At 43.1% G+C, this 18158-nt stretch overlaps 1 protein-coding gene across 6 annotated transcripts in view; it reads right to left on the bottom strand.

Annotated features, from left to right (window-relative positions):
• The window catches only part of aplp2 (amyloid beta (A4) precursor-like protein 2), a 62057-nt gene that overhangs the window by 26493 nt on the left and 17406 nt on the right, over positions 1–18158 (bottom strand). For all 6 annotated transcript variants that reach the window (XM_034223022.1, XM_034223023.1, XM_034223018.1 and 3 more), the window contains exons 2-3: positions 3936–4109; positions 1828–1957 (exon numbers count right to left, since the gene is read on the bottom strand). In XM_034223022.1, the coding sequence (XP_034078913.1) occupies positions 1828–1957; positions 3936–4109 (304 nt within the window). The remainder of the gene's footprint in view (positions 1–1827; positions 1958–3935; positions 4110–18158) is intronic.

Here is an 18158-nt window from a genome sequence, read left to right as displayed (position 1 = left end):
CCGAGCGTCTTGCTTCAGAAGCGAGGCAAGAATCCTTCCTGGCATTCGGAAAACGAAGAGTGGAACAGGCTAGCAAGTGTGCAGGTGTGCGTCATATGAGAGGCCCCGCCTTACATTTTCCGCCACAGATTTTGTCCGTGCGCAAAGCATTGTGGGGATTTTAAGACCGCGGAGTCTACACATGTGCAGCCTCGAAATTTAAACGAAGTACGCCAGGCTCGGTAGAATTCCAAGTATGCTGGACATTGGAACAGTACTTCGGCGGCACTCGATGACGTAGTATGCTTGAAATAGTGGCTCTGGAGCAGCTTTACTCGAGGTTGAGAAACACCCAGAATGAATAATGAAAAAAGGCGCTCTTCATTGCACTTAATATGATCGAGAGGCCTGGCAAACACTGGGCTGGAGAGGTGAGGCGAGGTGCAGGAGAGGTGAGGCGAGGTGCAGGAGGCATGCCGTGGCTCGTAGCATATGATCAGAGTCCTCCAATTAAGGTCCTAACATGCTCCATTACATAATTAAGCAGAAGCCCTCTCAATTGCTTCCTTACGCCAACACCTTATGTCTATCTCCCCTTCTCCATCTGTCTTCCCCGTTCAGACTCCTCATTTGCAATCCAGCAGAGCCGGCCTTTGTAATTTGATGAGGCATGAGTGCGCAGACCTTTAACTATGATGACAAGAAATGTGCAAGAACAAGCAGTGCAGCTATTTAATTATTCTACAAGAGGTAATGGGATTGTTTTTAATTAAATGGCACTGTTGCTGAATCACAATGAGAGGTTTTGGGATGTAGCTAGATGCAACAGCCTGCCAGAGTGTAGAAAAGGAGGCCATCGAGTGTGGCAGGTAGTCAGAGGGAAACAGCCTCAGCATGAGAGCAGAAACATTTTGGAGATTGATTCTGCATGTGAAGCGCTCTCATCTGTATTCATGTTTGCTGTCCCATGAATTTCCCAAAAGCCTCCTCTCTGCATTTGCCAAAAATGCTCTTGAATAGTCGCCCATTTCACAGTCCAGTGCGACTGCTAATGGCTTTTTCATCCCGGGAAAGCGACACAACTCAATCAGCAAGAGGCTTTTGGACATCGGCATGGTGTCCGGGAAGTGTTGGCGGCATAGAGGAAGGTATTTTCTTCCTTCCTGACATATCTGGACAAGCACAGAGAGGAGACTTGTTTCAGAACTGTATTTCTCTGTTACTGCAATCCTCAGAGGCAGCAGGAGCATGCTGTGGTTTTGTTGGGGAGCTCAGAGACATGTGGCCTGCTTAGTCTGCGGCTCCATCTGATATTTAATAAACCAGAATACAGCCATGTTGCCTCTGCTGATTACAGTGATGCTGCAGGAGACAAAGGAGCGAGAGAGGTGTGGCTGACGGCACAGGCGAATGGTGAAATGGGGAGTAATAAAGCCGGCCTCCCCACAGCCCTCCCTCTCACTGACCCTGTGTGTCTGTGTGAGTTTATGGCCACTGTCTGAGGAGGGAAATAAGATTGTGCTTTATTGCTCAACAAGCCTCCCCAGCAATAATAGCTCTCCCCCCTTTAGCCATCCGTCCTGAGAGACATTAGCTCCCATCCAGCCTGGATCTGCTCTATCCGCAGCTCAAGGCCAGGATTAGTCAACTGAATCAGACTCTGATATTGCTCTATGTCACCACTGCCTACAGCCAATATGTATCATAATCTTCCTTTCTCTACGATAAATGGAGGACCAATTTGGAAGAGGGTAGGGGCAGTGGAGAGCATCTGATATGGAAGGCCATTTACTGTCCTCTAAGTGATTTCCCCAAGCCCTTCAAGTCGTTATTAGAGCACAAGCTTACCTAAGCATTTGTAAGGCACCACAATGTGGGCGTGCCCTTTGCACACCTTCTTCTCCGTCTTGCACCAGTTCTCGATGCGAATTGGCTGGTTGCCTTCCACCACGTTTGTGATTTGAAGCTCGGGATACATCTGTTGGAAGAAGAAGCAAACAATTAGTATGCTGTGTGTGCGGGAGAGAGAAGGTGGGATAAGTGGAGCTTCAATGGGAGCCTTTAATCCACACTGTATGCTCTCTAGATACCATCTGCTCAACCATGAAAGAGCACACAACTTACTTTCCCCAAATGCCATCAAAATGTCATCAATAAATGCAACTGAAGCTTGTGGGGAAGGCTGCTCTAGAACGTACAGTCTGCTTTTTCTTGTACAGCCACATAATAAACCATGGCAATATTACCAGCAGCATCTTTGCTTATGAGATATAGTAGTAGGAAGAAGCCAATGAGAGAGAGGATATCCATGTCTGGAAAAAAACATGCCCTTATGTAGAGACAGCTAGCAGCTAGAGCCTGCTAATTAAAATGCCACCCACTGCACTGTAAGTAACGTCTGTCTCTCAAGAACAGTTCAATAGCCTCTCCAATGATGAATAGGCCTACCGGTGAAATGAAAACTGAATTTTCAAACTTAGTAGACAATTCATCTCAAAATAAAAAAAATTCTTCTTTTTTTTTAGCACAAAAGCAGCTAGCCTAGCTTGACTAAATGTTCCTGCTAGTTCACCACTTAACATAATATCCACTTTATTTAATATAGTAGTTATTTAACTAGGGGATGTGGCGCTACTTCAGCAAGGGTCTTGAATATATATATATATACATGAGATCTTTCTAGAGGGTTATCAAGAATAACTTTTATCCAATGACCTTTTCCCTCTCTGTCTGTGTCTGTGTATTCTCTTGTTCCGATTAACCCAGCCAAATCTTTTTTCTTGTTTTGTATCTATATCTACGCCGGGATCCGGAGTCGAGGCTGATCCTCTTGCTGTAGTCCTGTGTCTTGGATCCTCTATCCTGAGTTCTGGATAAAGTCGTGGACGTTTCGGGTCGTGGCTGAACCTGTCTCTGCGGTCCTGCCTTGGGTCTCGTCATGCTGCTTCCCTGATGGCTTCCTCAGGATTGTAGCTGACATCCTCGTGGATTCATCTTCTTATTACAGACACATGCATTTCCTAACATTCGGTCTATATGCTGTCAAATGTATTATCTCTTCGATTTACACACGGCATCTGTTGCTCTCCCTGAGGTTTCTCCCATGTTCCCCTTAAACTGTGGGTTTTCTCTGGAAGTTTTTCCTTGTACGATGTGAGGGTCTAAGGACAGAGGGTGTCGTTTTTCTCATACTGATATTCTGAACAATCTGTACTGTTGTATTTGCTGTAAAGTGTCTCTACTGTAGGCCATTTTTATTATATGTACAGCACTTTGGCTCGACCAAAAATCGTTTATAAATGTGCTATATAAATAAAACTTGATTTGATTGATTTGAATATAATTCATGTGTTGTCATAAGCCACCAAAGGTGCCCTGCTGCTAGCAAGGCTATCATGCTATCTCTTTTTCAATTAAAGTCAGCTTTGTTTAAATAGTAGTTCTAGCATTATAGTTAATAAATAACAATAACAAAATATATATTATTTTTGTGGGGAGTGAAATTAATAAATATGTATAGCTTCTGAAGTAGGGAATTACTAGAAAAGTTAGCTTACCAATGTTTTTGCTATACAGCTTTTCTTTAGCTTGCAGAAAAAAGTTACACATATTTTCTTATTTAACTCAGTAAGTGTATCTCCCAACATGTCATTCTAAAGTCAATGCATGTATAACACTTCCTAGGCGATGGCTCTGGTTTGAAGGGCCTTTGTTAGCATGATTAGCTATAAAGGTAGCAAGCTACTGAGTGGAGTAATGACTATGAACAGCAGCACATAGCCAGTGCAACCACAGCATATGGGTCTTTACATTTCAAACTCAACTAGATTGAAATATATTACATATTTTTCAATGGTTTTGTATTTCAGTTTGTTTATGAATGTATTCTGCTGCCTTCTCGTCTTTGCATTTGCTTCACCTGCTCATTGTGATTGTCTTTATTCACAGTGACTCACCTCCTGGCAGTACTGCAGCACGCCTTCTTTGGTTCCTACGCAGCTCTTGGTTCCGGATGGGTCTGGCTCCCAGCGGCCGGTCTGAATGTTCACATGCATGTTGAGCTTCCCGCAGAACATGGCCACCTGTGGCTCGGCCACTGCAAACCCTGTGCCTGCATTGGCTGCTAGCGCCTGTGGAAAGAGAGAGAGGGAGAGAAATAGGGTTTAATACAGTCAATCATTAAAGAGCCCATAAAGCATGGTGGAGTGTTGGCTGACTTGACTTGAGACACTCGCTTTTCCCCATAAACTTTGGTATAAGGCTGACTCAGTAGTCTGACCATATTTCAGCTCATGTACTGCAATGGATACTGGGTGTGATGGAGGGAAATCAGAAGCACCTGTCAATGCTTGGCTGCTTTTGTGACTCCACGCTGCAGTGCTGAGAGAGCAGAGGGGCTCAGACAGGAGACAAATTAAATGCACCTCGGGAATGTGGCTCGGTTGATGGTTAAACGAGTAGGGGTTTGATTGGATTTGTGCACAAGTTTATTTTGCTCTGGTGCCCATTGAGTGACTGAGAGGCTGCCCACAGAGAGCAGGAGAGGAGAAACAACCTGAGTCCGTCATGCCTCACAACCAGACAAACCAGCTCAGCCAGGACTCATGGGACCAACATCTTTCAACAGAAAACAGATCATTTATTTCTCAAGCACAACATGTGTGCTGTAAAGACGCATTGGTTAGGCAAACAGATTTCCCCCTCTTTGTTTACCTCACAACCCGACAGGAAATCTGCTATCTGTCCACTGAGTTGTCCTTCCTGCAGTTCCTTTAGAGAGCAGGCACGCCCAGTTTGCCTGTCCTTGGCTCGAAAACATACTACAACTCTTCATAGAAAATGGACACCGATTGTCTAAATCTACTGTGTAATCAGCTCTCACATGATTGCCTTTCAAATGACACGGCGTAGTGCTAGCTTCAGTCAACTCATCAGCTCCTCATTGAAACAATAAGTCACGGCCCACTAACACTCGCCTGATGCTAGGGGAGTCACATCACGGGGAGACTCTAATGAATCAGTGAGGCGATGTAGCTGTGCATGCCAAACTATCCAAAAACACACCAGGGAGCCTCCGGACAGGAAGTGGAATGGAACTGATCCCCTCTTGATTGTCATAATGTCATCAGTCTGGGTAAACAGGCTTGAGCCCCAGAGAGAGATCAAGGGAATGAGCAAGCAAGTGTTTGACTCTAATGTCGGACCGTTTGCTGGGTCCTCAGAGGTGTCCTCTGTAGCGGGGAGCCAAGGAGAAAACAGCTGAAGAGGGAAACTTGAGTTGCAGTGTGTTTGACAAAGCTCTCTAATTCTGCGCAGGCTCCCGGGCTGATAATGGGTGCAGAACAGAGTAGAGCGAAGACAAAACAAGTGCTGTGTAATCAGCAGTTGGCTGCAGCGTGTGATGAGCCGCAGAGCCAGCCATAGCTGAGTCTGCACGCACGCACGCGCACACACACACACACACACACACACACACACACACACACACACACACACACACACACACACACACACACACACACACACACACACACACACACACACACACACACACACACACACACACACACACACACACACCACACACACACACACACACACACACACACACACACACACACACACACACACACACACACACACACACACACACACACACACACACACACACACACACACACACACACACACACACACACACACACACACACACACACACACACACACACACACACACACACACACACACACACACACACACACACACACACACATATATTCAGCAGCACATTAACGCCCACACAAACACGCTATCATAAAACACACCAAAAGATGAAAACAGTCACACAGGCAAGCAAACACACGGGACTGTCATGATTCGGTCCTAGAGGAATAACAGCCTCAGATTGAACCTCATTTGCCCTACTTGCTTCATCTCCATGTCTTTGTGCTTCACTCCTCCCTCTCTGCACCACCACAGGCTTGTTTGCTCTCCTCCCTCTCATTCCTTTGTGGGATTGGCACAGGGTGTATGAGTAGCAGGGAGGTGGGGAGGAAATGAGGGACGCAGAGGAGCAGTTAGGGAGGAAGACAAGGGAGCTAGTGACAGCCTGACCACAACTAGACTCTGCGGCTGCAGAAAAACAAGTCATGTGGCCTCCTCTACGCCCCTTTGACTCCACTAAAGGGATAAAGCCTGTGTGTCTTTGATTCTTCAAGTGCAACAATCAAAGTGGACGCAGTTTTTATACCACTGCCTTAAATCTGCAGTCTCATGCCTGTTAAAAGTAAAGAAAGGAGCTTCTCTGGCACGGACTTTCACAAAAAAGTGTATTTCAAGAGCAGTTGAGAATACAACTGAAGTGTCATTGTCACAATTTGTTACATCATTGGAGTCCAATTTATTTCGTTGGCCTAGTCCAGTGGTTCTCAAAGTGGGGGGCATGACAGGCGAGAGACCAGGAGAAAAAATGTCTAAAAAACTAAATAAAGATTAAAAAAAAAAAAAAAAAATCATATTTTGAAAAATTATTGATTCGAAAATAATATGATACAGTACAGTACTATTACGTCTGTGTCTCTGTGTTTCATTAAAGCTTGGCTCTGTGTGTGTGTGGAACGAACCATTTTGTGTGCGTGCGCGCGATAGAGAGAGAGCGCACCGGTACCGGAGATCGTTGTTGTTAGCTTCTGGTGCTAGCGAGCTACACTAACGGATATAAGGAGTTTTTTCAACAACAAGGTGGAGGAGAGTCCTCTCCTGTCAGACTGAGAGACTCAGTGAGCTAAAGGACTCTCTCAGTGTTATCTCAGTGGGTCTCAAATGTTTTGGTCACCATTAATGTAAACAATTATTTCCGAGGCACACGTTTATATGATCATTATAGTTATAAAAAAATAAGAGAATAAATGAAAAACAGGTATGAAATACTATATGACAGTAAAACAAGAATAACGTTTAAAAGGGAGTGATTTGCAAAATATCCATAAAGAAATAGTAAATCTGTTTACAGTTCTGTTTCAAATGGGTGTTGAGAGAGGTATCCATAGATCTCTTCATTTTGCTCTCAAAGATGCACCAGATTGATGCTTTGAACTTCAATATTTAGAAATCTTCCCGGGGGAGCTTGCCCCCGGACCCCCCTATGTGAGGTCCACACACCACCTATAAAAATAGCACTTTACCCCTGCTTACACCTATATGCCGTGAGCTGATTATCGAGCCTTCATTGTAACAGTCGCGGGTACACTGTGTATTTGCGTGGGGAGTGTTGCAGTAGAAAATTCCACTGTAGCGACCGGTACATTAATGGGAAACCATAAATGTTTGAGCACCCTCTATGAAACGTCAAGCTACCCCACAGCACCCCCAAAATAAATCTCTGGCGCCGCCACTGAGCCTGACTATTTGTGTTGGGGGGGCCCGACTTTTTTTTTTCTTCAAAGGGGGGGCTTGACAGAAAAAGTTTGAGAACCACTGGCCTAGTCTGTTGATGAAATGAAAAATGAAAGGAAATAGAAGTTACTCTTTTGACACATTTTCACTGCATGGTTCTTCCAAATTCTGCCCGTTTTGATAGCACCCTGTCTCAAGTATGTCCAGTTTTCCCTTAGCTTATATGAGAGGACAGAATGAAAAGCCTGCAGACCGCTGTTTGGTCGGACACAGACAGTTACAAGAGTCATCGCTAAGGTTACAGGACTGCACAAACTTGTTTTTTGTGCGCAAACAAGGTATTCTTTCTCTTGGCCCAGATTGTTTTGTTTTTTTAAAAGGCAGCATGCCAAACTATGCTGTATATACAATTGATCAAGCGGAGGTTTTTGTTTGTTTGGTTGCAGATTAAAGGATTCTACAAGTGTGACGTTGTTACGGTCGCTAAGGGGATCATCAGATCAACCCGCTTACACTCACAAGGGGTAGCCAACTATCCGCAGTGTGAAACAAAATATACAGGAGCAACTGGGGAAATAAATAGGTGTATCATGCAGTGAAAACACACCAATATATATTAGAATGGATCTGTTTTTTGTTTTGTTTTTTTCCACTGTGATTTAATTGCATCTGAACTCTTCCTTAAAAGGGCACAAGAGACATCTTTGACAGTCATTTGCAGAAACAGAGGTTAAGGGCAGGACTAGATGCCAAGAGCAACTTTGTTTTAAAGTTCAGAAGTGGATAGGCGAAGACTGAAAAACTAAAACTGAGGTTAACTTGTGTTCTCAGACTGCCACAATGCTAAAAGATCTTTCTGTGCAGCCGGTGCCCTTTTCATTTGTGTCACCCCGACCCCTCAAACAGCCTGAGTCCACCACTGCTAACGCAACCCGATGCTAGCCCTTGAGGATAACTTGTCTTATTATTGGTTGTATAGTTCTAGTACTGAAAGCTGTTGATCACATCTATGATCCTGGGGCAAACCAACGCCCAGATACACACCTTAACTCATGTAACTGCCAGCTTAAAGGTCTTATGTGACGGGAAGGGATGGCTGGATCGCCTTCAAATCTGTTATCACATTTTACTAACAGGGATCAAAAAGTTCAGTCATCAACAAAATGATGAAAGGTTACAGAGAGAGCAGCGGGAGGAAGGGTGGATGTGTCTTTTGAAATGTATTCAACAGATAATTATAGCTCTAAGAGTCATAGCCTAATAACAGGGTCTTTTTTGTCCCCGTATAAGACTCTTCCACCACATGTTGAATTGTATTGTACCAAAATATCCAAGGTTTTCTGTTGATTTACTGACTGGATCAAATCTGGCGCTGCTCTGGAATGCAGCACGGATACACAAAAACACACATTAACTGGAAAAATATGCCGCCACACCTCACAAGCGTACGCATCCATCTCTCATTACTGACTCACCGGGAGCGGCTATATTACGTGGAAGTGTGAACACCTGCCGCTATGTGGAGATTTTAGCAAGAGAGCGGGAGTGGTAGTCAAGAAAAGGGAGAGGCGGAAGAAAAGCACAGACGAATACAGTAAATAGAAAACGGCAGCAGGGGACGTGTGCTGATTGGCTTACGTCCCAGCTTGACATATTATTCTCAAATGAACGCAGACTGTAATGCAATAAAGAACGGGCGAGAGGCGGCGGGAACGCAGGAGAGACAGGCCTGCCACCACCAGAAGCTTGTCAAAAGCAGTGTGGGCTGAGGATCATTTAGCTCGTATTCACCCATTACTGCAAACACACATCAGTCTGCCTCCAGCACACAAACATGTTTTATTAGCCTGCTCTGTGTTGCAAGCCAAGTTTCCCATAAAAACAAGCTGAGACACGATAGTGGAAAAAAACACATGGAACATCTCATGCACACACAAACTAACACTCCCTTTTAACCTCGTAACAGATAAATATACCTTATAAGTCTGGATCTCTAATGAGAAACACACACATACACATTAGAGGTAAATCGGTCTTCATTTCCAGTGGAAAGCATTACCAAGTGATGTTATTTTGAGTTACAGCTCGTTTACTGTCTACATCTTGTCTACATTACACCTCCAAGCATATGTGTGACACTTATATTTAACATGTCTTTTGTTGTTGCAATCTAAACCTCTACAGTATCAAACCCAATTAAAAAATAATAATATAGGCTGCATGTGAGAGGAAGGCTTCATTCTCTGCTGGATTATTTCCCAGCTACTCTCATTTCCTGCTGTGGGTGATTGACAGTGAGCAGTGCGTAACTGAATGCATTCATATGAGAACGCTGAACGTCTGCAGAGTAGCTTTGAGAAAACCAAATTATGGCTTTACATTTACAGTGATAGATTGTTTAGCTCAGGCAATTTCCAAAGCTGTGAAAGCAGTTTTTTCTTTAAGAATAAAAACTGAAATTGAGATTGGATAGTGCGCAAAAGAAGCCTGGTGTCTTCAATAATGCTGACTGTTTGCAGACACTGGCAGAAAAGATTGCAAATAACTAAGAGTACTTGCTTAAACTTACAAACACAACACAGATAATGAGTTTTGAGAAAGTTCCCCCTGGACCGGTACGGGTCAGTTATTACATGACCTTACCACACTGCATCTTGGCAAGATCCAAAGAAGCTAATCCAATCTGTGTATTTGTGTGTGTATGAGAATGTAAGTGTGTGTGTGTGTGTGTGTGGTCTCAGGTCAACCACTCAGGGCAGCATGAGCAGCAGTGTGTGGACACATTACAAGAGGGTAGTGGGGAAAGTAAAACATTGAAAAGGGGAGAGAGTCCTCGTGATGAACAGGTTAGTTGGATATGCTTGGCTGACATATCTGACAAACATCATTTCTGGTAACTGGCCCACATTACATACAACAGCAGCTTGACTGTCTAGAAACAGATCAGGCCTCACTGAGCAATGGCAACTAGTCTAATTTTGGCAGAGGTATGGTGGAGCCATCCTCACAGTCTGGCCTTTATAAAAACAGCTCCAGAATGAGGCTCCGGTCAGGAGGACACGTGGGTTCCCAGCATGCTTAGTGTCCATGTGACTGTGCAGAGAAATGCCTGGCATCGTTAATCCACCTAATCCTTCCCTGTGGTGACTTATATACTTACAGGCACGGGCAGTGGTGAGAAAGCCACATGCACAGGCGCTCCTTCGTCTCATTTATAGATACAACATTTAGGGACATAAAATCAACATTGATTTCCTTTTCTTATTGCATGCAATACAAAGTGTTGTATGAGGGAAGCCGTGGTTATGACAATAACAGTGTTGTGCTAATCTGGAGGGGAGCAATTACAGCATGTCTTTATTAGCTTTTATTATAACGTATAAGAGTGTGTTCTTGTTTATTTTGTCTTGTGTTTGCTACTGTAACAACTGCATTTCCCAGTAGGATTTTGTCCTACATGCCCAATATATAAAATATAAAACTACAAATGTATGCAGAAGTTAGAGTTATTGATCAATGAATACTCTGCCAGGTGCTAAGATTTCTGGTTGCTTAAGAAATAAACTGAATACGTGATGTTTTCAAGTGTTCAAAATAGAAGGTGGTGAAAAGCAGACATTTGATACGCTTTAATAGCATCATTACAGTCAGTGATTCCATTGCAGAAGAATTGGGGCAGCCTTCAGCAAATGTTTCCTATAAAGTAAATGTACAGACTTGAGTGTTTCCCACGTTGAAGAATGCAGAGAGCAGCTTAAGCTGCATTGATTGCATCGTCAGTGTTGAAATTAAATCTGGTATGTTGTCGCTACACAGAAACAAGCTATTTCCCACAACTTATACCCATGATGCTTTTTTCCAAACACAGCCGATTCATTTGATATCCTTTGTGATGAATGTGGCACAGACTAGAATCACTAAAACAGACACAGATAGATTTTAAATACTGATGACCATTCAAGCTCAAATCAAGTTTTGCTTATTTGTGGGTTTAATATGAGAGAATACGAAAAACTGAGGAGACAGGTACAAATCAAAGTACAAATATATAATGTGTCAGATACCTCATTCACACCAACGGTGTTTCAGGGCCGGTTCGGAGCTGGAGCTTGAAAAGCACCGGGTTTTCCTCTTCACACCGCAGCGGAGCAGCCTCTTAGCTCCGGAATCCGGTTCGTTTCAAGCACCAAAAAATTGTCCGGCCAGAGCAAAAGCACCACATACATCACGCTTACGTCGAGGCGGGGGCAGAGACAGATCAACTCCTGAACAACAACAAAAAGCCCGCGTTTTATCCAGTTTGTACACAACGATGGAGAAACTTAACAAGAGTTTCAGAGTTTCAGTGTTTCTGCCATAGACTGTATATATAAAGGTTTCTGCTCATGGTGAAGCAACGTGTCTGCGTGTTAAGGTGGAACCTGAGCATTCACGTGGATCACCTCTCATTATAACTCATTATAAATCTATAAAACTATAAATATTAAACTTTACTTCACGTGTTCATTTGAGAACAGCTGTTACATACCTGGGTGAAGGTTACAGTTCATTTAAATGAAAGATACAACGTTACTCCACACTCATGGTTCAGTCCACCTTAAGAAATAAGACCGACCTCGGAAGCAGTTGTTTTAAAAAAACCTTTATTGACACGAGTACACTTTTTTATAAGAATATAACTAAACCACAGAAATGACTACGGAAAAGCTGCAGATAGAGCCATAAGAAATGAATGCAACTGATTTCATCCGCGCGGTTTGGCTTTATGAAGCAGGCACGCAAACGGGTACGTCATGACGCAAACGATGACGCAACGACGCATTACCAGTCGGACTCTGGGCGGTGTGAAAAGAGCCAGAGCTAAACCGAAGAACTGGTTCTGAACCGGAAAAGCTCTAGCACGGAGCTTGAACCGGAGTTGCGTTGGTGTGAATGAGGTAAGAGAGATAGGGGTATAACATGTCTATATGAATGATAGCTGGTAATTGATCCACAAAAATAAGTTTCTCTATCTTGGTTTTCATCTGTGGTCATCTTGGTGGAGCCAACATTGACATGAGAGGGTTCAGTGCAAATGAATGCTAAACAAAACATGTGTAGGCGTCCAAATGTCACAATTAACTTTCATTATCTGAAAACACACTGTTAAACAGTACAAAATGTTAGTCAATAATACGGACAACACCCAAATCGATCAGGTGGCAACCTGTCAATCACAAGGTTGCCCCGCCTCCAAGCATATGCTGTTAAGTGTTGTCTGTTTTACTCCAAGTGGAACGATGGATGACAAAACAAACATTAAGCTGTATTGGAAAAGATTCAAAACAAGTGATTGTAATATATCAGGGACTTGTTTATGAGATAATAAAACAAGTGAGAAGTAGAGCCATCTTTTTCATAGACTTCTATGCAATCTGATTATATTTTTGGAATTGCTTTAAGCCATTTGAAATAATTCACTTCTGCATTGGCTTTACATTTTAGACCCAGAGGTTGCCCCATTATATTTACCAGTCTATTGGTCTTGTCATTCAGTGTCAATGCTAAATCTATATCATCTTTTTGACTACATAATTTCTATAATCATGTTTATTAGAGACCATCATAGACATTTCCCTGCTCAGTGATGGAGGTCTGTAACACTCAATACCTAACACCCTTTTATATGTCTATCAATACCCATAAACACACACACATGCCAAATTAGGTTGTGTGACATTGTTGTGATTCCTCCCAGAGGTGAAGCCATCGCCACACTCACAGTTCAACAGATGAGAGGGGGAGGGGGACATTCTGCGACGGAGGGACAGGGAATGACATTTCCTGCTAACAAAACACCTCCACCACCTCCAACCCTCCAAAGGGCAGGCAATGAAAAACAGAATAATAAAAAGAAAAAGGTGTCATGTTCTTAGACTCGGATTCAAAAGGGCAACCTCTCACTGCAATGCAAATGAGCTCCTCTGTCTCAGTGAAATGTCCTTTTGTCTACCCCATTTCAAGTGTCCTGGGACTACACTGGAATTGCCCTATGAGTCACCACTCCTACAGATTAGCAAACAGTGGGGTCCAGTCAGTGCCACTTTCCCTCCAAAGGAAACAACTTAAATCTGTGAAACTTACAGTGTCACATAAACTCTGTGGCATCTCTCACTCCTTCTCAGAAGGCTGTCTCTTCTCTTAAAGCGGTTACTGAGTACTTTGTTCCTGTATGGAACATTTTAGTACAGTTATTTGTTCAAAAACAAAAAAGTCAGAGATGGAAGAAGAACTCAGATCCTTTACTTGAGTAAAAGTAGAAATACTATGTTCTTAAAATACACCTTTATAAGTAGAAGTCTGAAGTATCAAATGTTACTTTAGTAGAAGTACAGAAGTAATATCAGCTCAAAAGTAAAAGTACTCAATTCACACCAAGTACTTTGCCGTACTTAGTTCCCAGCACTTAGTTCCCCTATGGAACTAAGAGCCGATCGCGTTCACACCGGAATAAGTTCCCTGAGGGAAGATTACGCAAATTAAGCCGCTGACGTCACTTCTTCTGCTTTGGGTTTGCTGGCAGGCCGCAAACAACTTCACGGCGTATACTGCCACCCGAAGTCCCCGGCCGGAAGTCCCCGGAGTTGGGGACTGGCTTCTACTGAAGCCTTCCGATTAAATCGCCAGAACGCCGACACCTCCTCATCACTCCTCCGCTCCCATGTTTTCTTTTGTGTTGCCATAAGTTAGTCTCTCTGCGTTTGTGCGCTGGGCGAATGCTAATGCTAATAATGCTAATGCGAGGATAATAAAATGGTGGCTCTACAAAACATTTCAGAGTTTTACGGGGCGTGGTTTAATATTCGCCTAGCCAATCAGAACTGGGGCACTTTTTTTTCCCCAGGAGAGTACCACTTTTAGGCACTAAAAATGGGGGTAAAAGTTCCCGGCACTAAGTACTCTTTTTGGTGTGTGAACGCGACATAAGGGGTACTAACGGAACTAAGTGGGAAAAGTACGGGGAAAAGTACTCCGGTGTGAACGCGCCTATTGTGCATAATGGCGCACTTTCACAAAATGATATTCTTTGTATAGTATTATATTATCCTGTTTTTATCACTTACAAAAACATATCACGGTATTTTAACGTTTTTGTCAATGGGAAGCCGAAATTAGTTAATATTAATACTTTGTTTTATTTATGTATTTTGGTAGTGCAGTACTGCTTCCAAAAAGGTGGTGGGGTGGAAGTATAAAGTATGATAAAAATGAAAATACTCAAGTAAAGTAAATGTCGGAATAGTACTTTAGTATTGTACTTGAGTAAATGTACTTAGTTGCTCTCCACCACTGCTTGACATATTCACAGAAACCATTGTAATTGTAAGGTTGTGTGTTGGCTATAGTTTGATGTGACAGGAAGATGCTCCACAGAAAGCCGAACATGATGTTTCTCTCCAGTAGCGGCCACCTCTGCCTGACTCATTAACCTCCCATCATTCATAGCAAGACGTGACCGGACGGGAGAAGAAAGTTCGCTGTTCATCCTGCCCCGAACTGTCACAGGGGAGCGGAAAAACACAGTCGCCACACACCCAACGCCCACCTCGTCGACAATGGCACGGCCATGACACGCCAGTACCAGCCCGGTTTAGACTGTAAGCCTATTTGTAATCCTTTCCGCTCAACCTGTGCCTGATTGAACATGCCTTTGTTAATGAGACTGTTTGGAGCTGTTCCAAAGTGCGAAACACTGGCTAGACCATTGACGCCGCCGTGTCCTATATTCTCCTTTTATGTCTCAAGGCACACAAATTAAAAAGAGGATAGGAGTTGATCAAGCCTGAGTACTTCAAAGTGATGAAAGATCTGAGGGAAACTCAAGACATTTCTACCTGTTTGACAACTGATATCAGTAGCTTGTGTTTACATTAGCCTGCGCCATTCCCAGTACCTCATTCTGAGTTTGGTATTGTTTGATTTGAACTCTACTGCTCTTAAGTGCACATTTATTTGACCAGATATTGATGTATGCATGGGTAGGTCTCCATTGTTAAACTAAAAAGGACCAAATACATTTAAAGTGCCACTGGTGATGTTGTCAGTATTATAACTGTTATAACCCATCTGTTGCTCTCCCTGAGGTTTCTCCCATGTTCCCTTTAAACTGTGGGTTTTCTCTGGAAGTTTTTCCTTGTACGATGTGAGGGTCTAAGGACAGAGGGTGTCGTTTTTCTCATACTGATATTCTGAACAATCTGTGCTGTTGTATTTGCTGTAAAGTGTCTCTACTGTAGGCTAAATTTTATTTTATTTTATGTACAGCACTTTGGCTCGACCAAAAATCGTTTATAAATGTGCTATATAAATAAAACTTGATTTGATAACAAACACAACTACCGCAATAAAAATTAATAGTATTATTATTCTCATAAGAGATAACATTGAGGTTACAACTCTAATGTTAAAGGGGCCCTACTTTGCTAAATTACAGGGAAACCAGAGCTCAGTCAGCTCTGATTGGTTAGCTGGCAGTCGGCCCCTTAGCCTATCACGTCATTGGGACGGGTGGCGCAGTGGTCTGTGCATCTGATCATCAGATCAAGGGGGGTGCTGGGGAACTCCAGTTCGAAACCCGCTCCTGCCGCCACTGCGTCAGACCGTTGTGTCCTTGGGCAAGACACTTCACCCGGATTTGCTCCTGTGGGTATTGTCCACAGTACATGTATGATACTAATGTGTACTTGTAAAAGCGCCTCGATGACTTTGAGGCGTGAAGATGGACGGTGTGGCGCAGTGCGCTGTGATCATTAGATCAAGGGGTGAAACCCGCCGCTGCTGCGTCTGTAAAGCCGTTGTGTCCTTGGGCAAGACACTTCACCTGAACTTGCTCCTGTGGGTATTGTCCACAGTGACCATTGCATGTATGATATGTGTAATGTGTATTTGTAAAGCGCTTTGAGCATCTGGAAAAGCGCTATAATAAATGTAAGGAATTATTATCACGTACAATCATTGTGTTGCAAAGCTAGTCAATAGAAGCCCGAGTGTTACGTAATGATGTCACTATGTTACGGAAGTAAACAAAGGAGTCCATTTACATGCACAAAACTATATATCACACTACAGAAAAGGGACAACCCCAAAAAGCATAATAGGACCTCAAATTATAAAAAATACACAAATTTGAAAAAACTTTCCAATAAATATACACTCTCAAAGGAGGTTGTTAGTATTAAGAGAAGTAGCTTAAAAGTCCTGTACTCAGTAAATGAAAATGGAGGGTTGTGCAAAGTCCAATTGCGTCCTGTTGTAGTGGTAATTATTTACTGGTGTTAATATTCTACATGTTTCACCTTGAAACAAACCTCACTGAAAGTCAAACAAATATAAAATGCATCTTATTCTCACTGAGTGTGGCCCAGATGTCGCCTTGCTCAGCGAAGGCAGTTGAACGAAAGCGAGACGTGTTCGTAATTAAGCTCCAGCTAAAAGACGCGCAGCAGCTCGCTGGTTGCAGGGTAACAAGTTGCGGAGATTGAGTGGCGTAGGTCGAGCTGTGTGCCAGGGGGAGATAACGTGGCCTCTCGCTAGCTTACAGCGAGCAGACGTGAATGACAACTTCTTCAAATGGCCCGTCACTATGGAAACCTTCTACAAAAGCATCCCAGCTATTCACAAAGAGGAACACTGAGGCAGTGGGGAAACGGAGAGAAGAGGGGAAAACGCAAGGGCATGAGAGAGAAACAGATTGAAGAAGTGGAGCGAGGGGGAGGAGGGAGAAGAAAGACAGATAATAAGAAGACAGGAAGGAGAGGCAATTCAAGAAAGAGAGAGATAAAAATAATGGAGAACAGGGGAATGAGGCCAGAGTTGTGAGAGACTGGCATATGAGGCTGTGTGTGTGACAGTGAGAAAACATCACTCACTAGAACATCTCCGGCCTGTGTGGTGCGTCCGACAACACACTGCCCTTGTGTGCAAACACCAAAGTGACCCTCAGCGCCATAGGACTTCACATATGTCCGCTCACACACACACATAGCAGACATACAGTACACAAAGCTATGTCTGTGCTCAATCCCCTCCGGATCATAAAAAAACACCCGTTGAAAAGCCATCGCCATGGCAGTGAGCATCAGTGTGTTCAGCAATGTTGCTCCCCATGACGAGCAGACACTGCACCAACTGTCGCTTCTTTCTTTTTAAATATTTACAAGACAGTAAGTCACAGCTTGACTTCTGAGAGGAATTATGATCACGGAAAAATGGAACGCACCAGTGGTTTTTGGGATGTGTTACAGCAGGTTAGTGAATCCCAGGTGGAACGGCCTGAGTCTGGGTGACAGTCACCTCACTGATTAGGAGGTGAAGGATTGTGGGAAGTATTGGGTCTAATGTAAGGCTAGGGTTTCATGAACTCACAATATATCTTCCAAAGTTAAACTATATAAAAAAAGTGTTCACCTTTCACAATAAGGATCTTGCTTGAAAAGGACTATATCCTAAGCTATATCAAAATGTTCATAAAGATAAGAATAAAATGCAGAATGAAAATGTCCTTATTAAGAGATCAAATGTCTGACCTAGATTCAATATACCCAATATCCTTAGCCATCCCTATTATGTTACATTATTAACCTTGAAGTAAAAATGTATTCTAAATCTTGGCCTGAAGCAACTAACGACAAAACCACTTCTGCAGTAAATGTTTACAATCAAAATAAATGCAGCCTTTTTGAGGTTACAGAGAACACAATATATCATCTTCACAACCCACATTATCATATTGTTAACATCGTAT

The sequence above is a fragment of the Gymnodraco acuticeps genome, unplaced genomic scaffold (genome assembly GCF_902827175.1).
Source record: "Gymnodraco acuticeps unplaced genomic scaffold, fGymAcu1.1, whole genome shotgun sequence".
NCBI lineage: Eukaryota > Metazoa > Chordata > Actinopteri > Perciformes > Bathydraconidae > Gymnodraco > Gymnodraco acuticeps.
The sequence above is the reverse complement of the archived record's forward strand: the minus strand, read 5'-3'. Positions and strand labels throughout refer to the sequence as shown.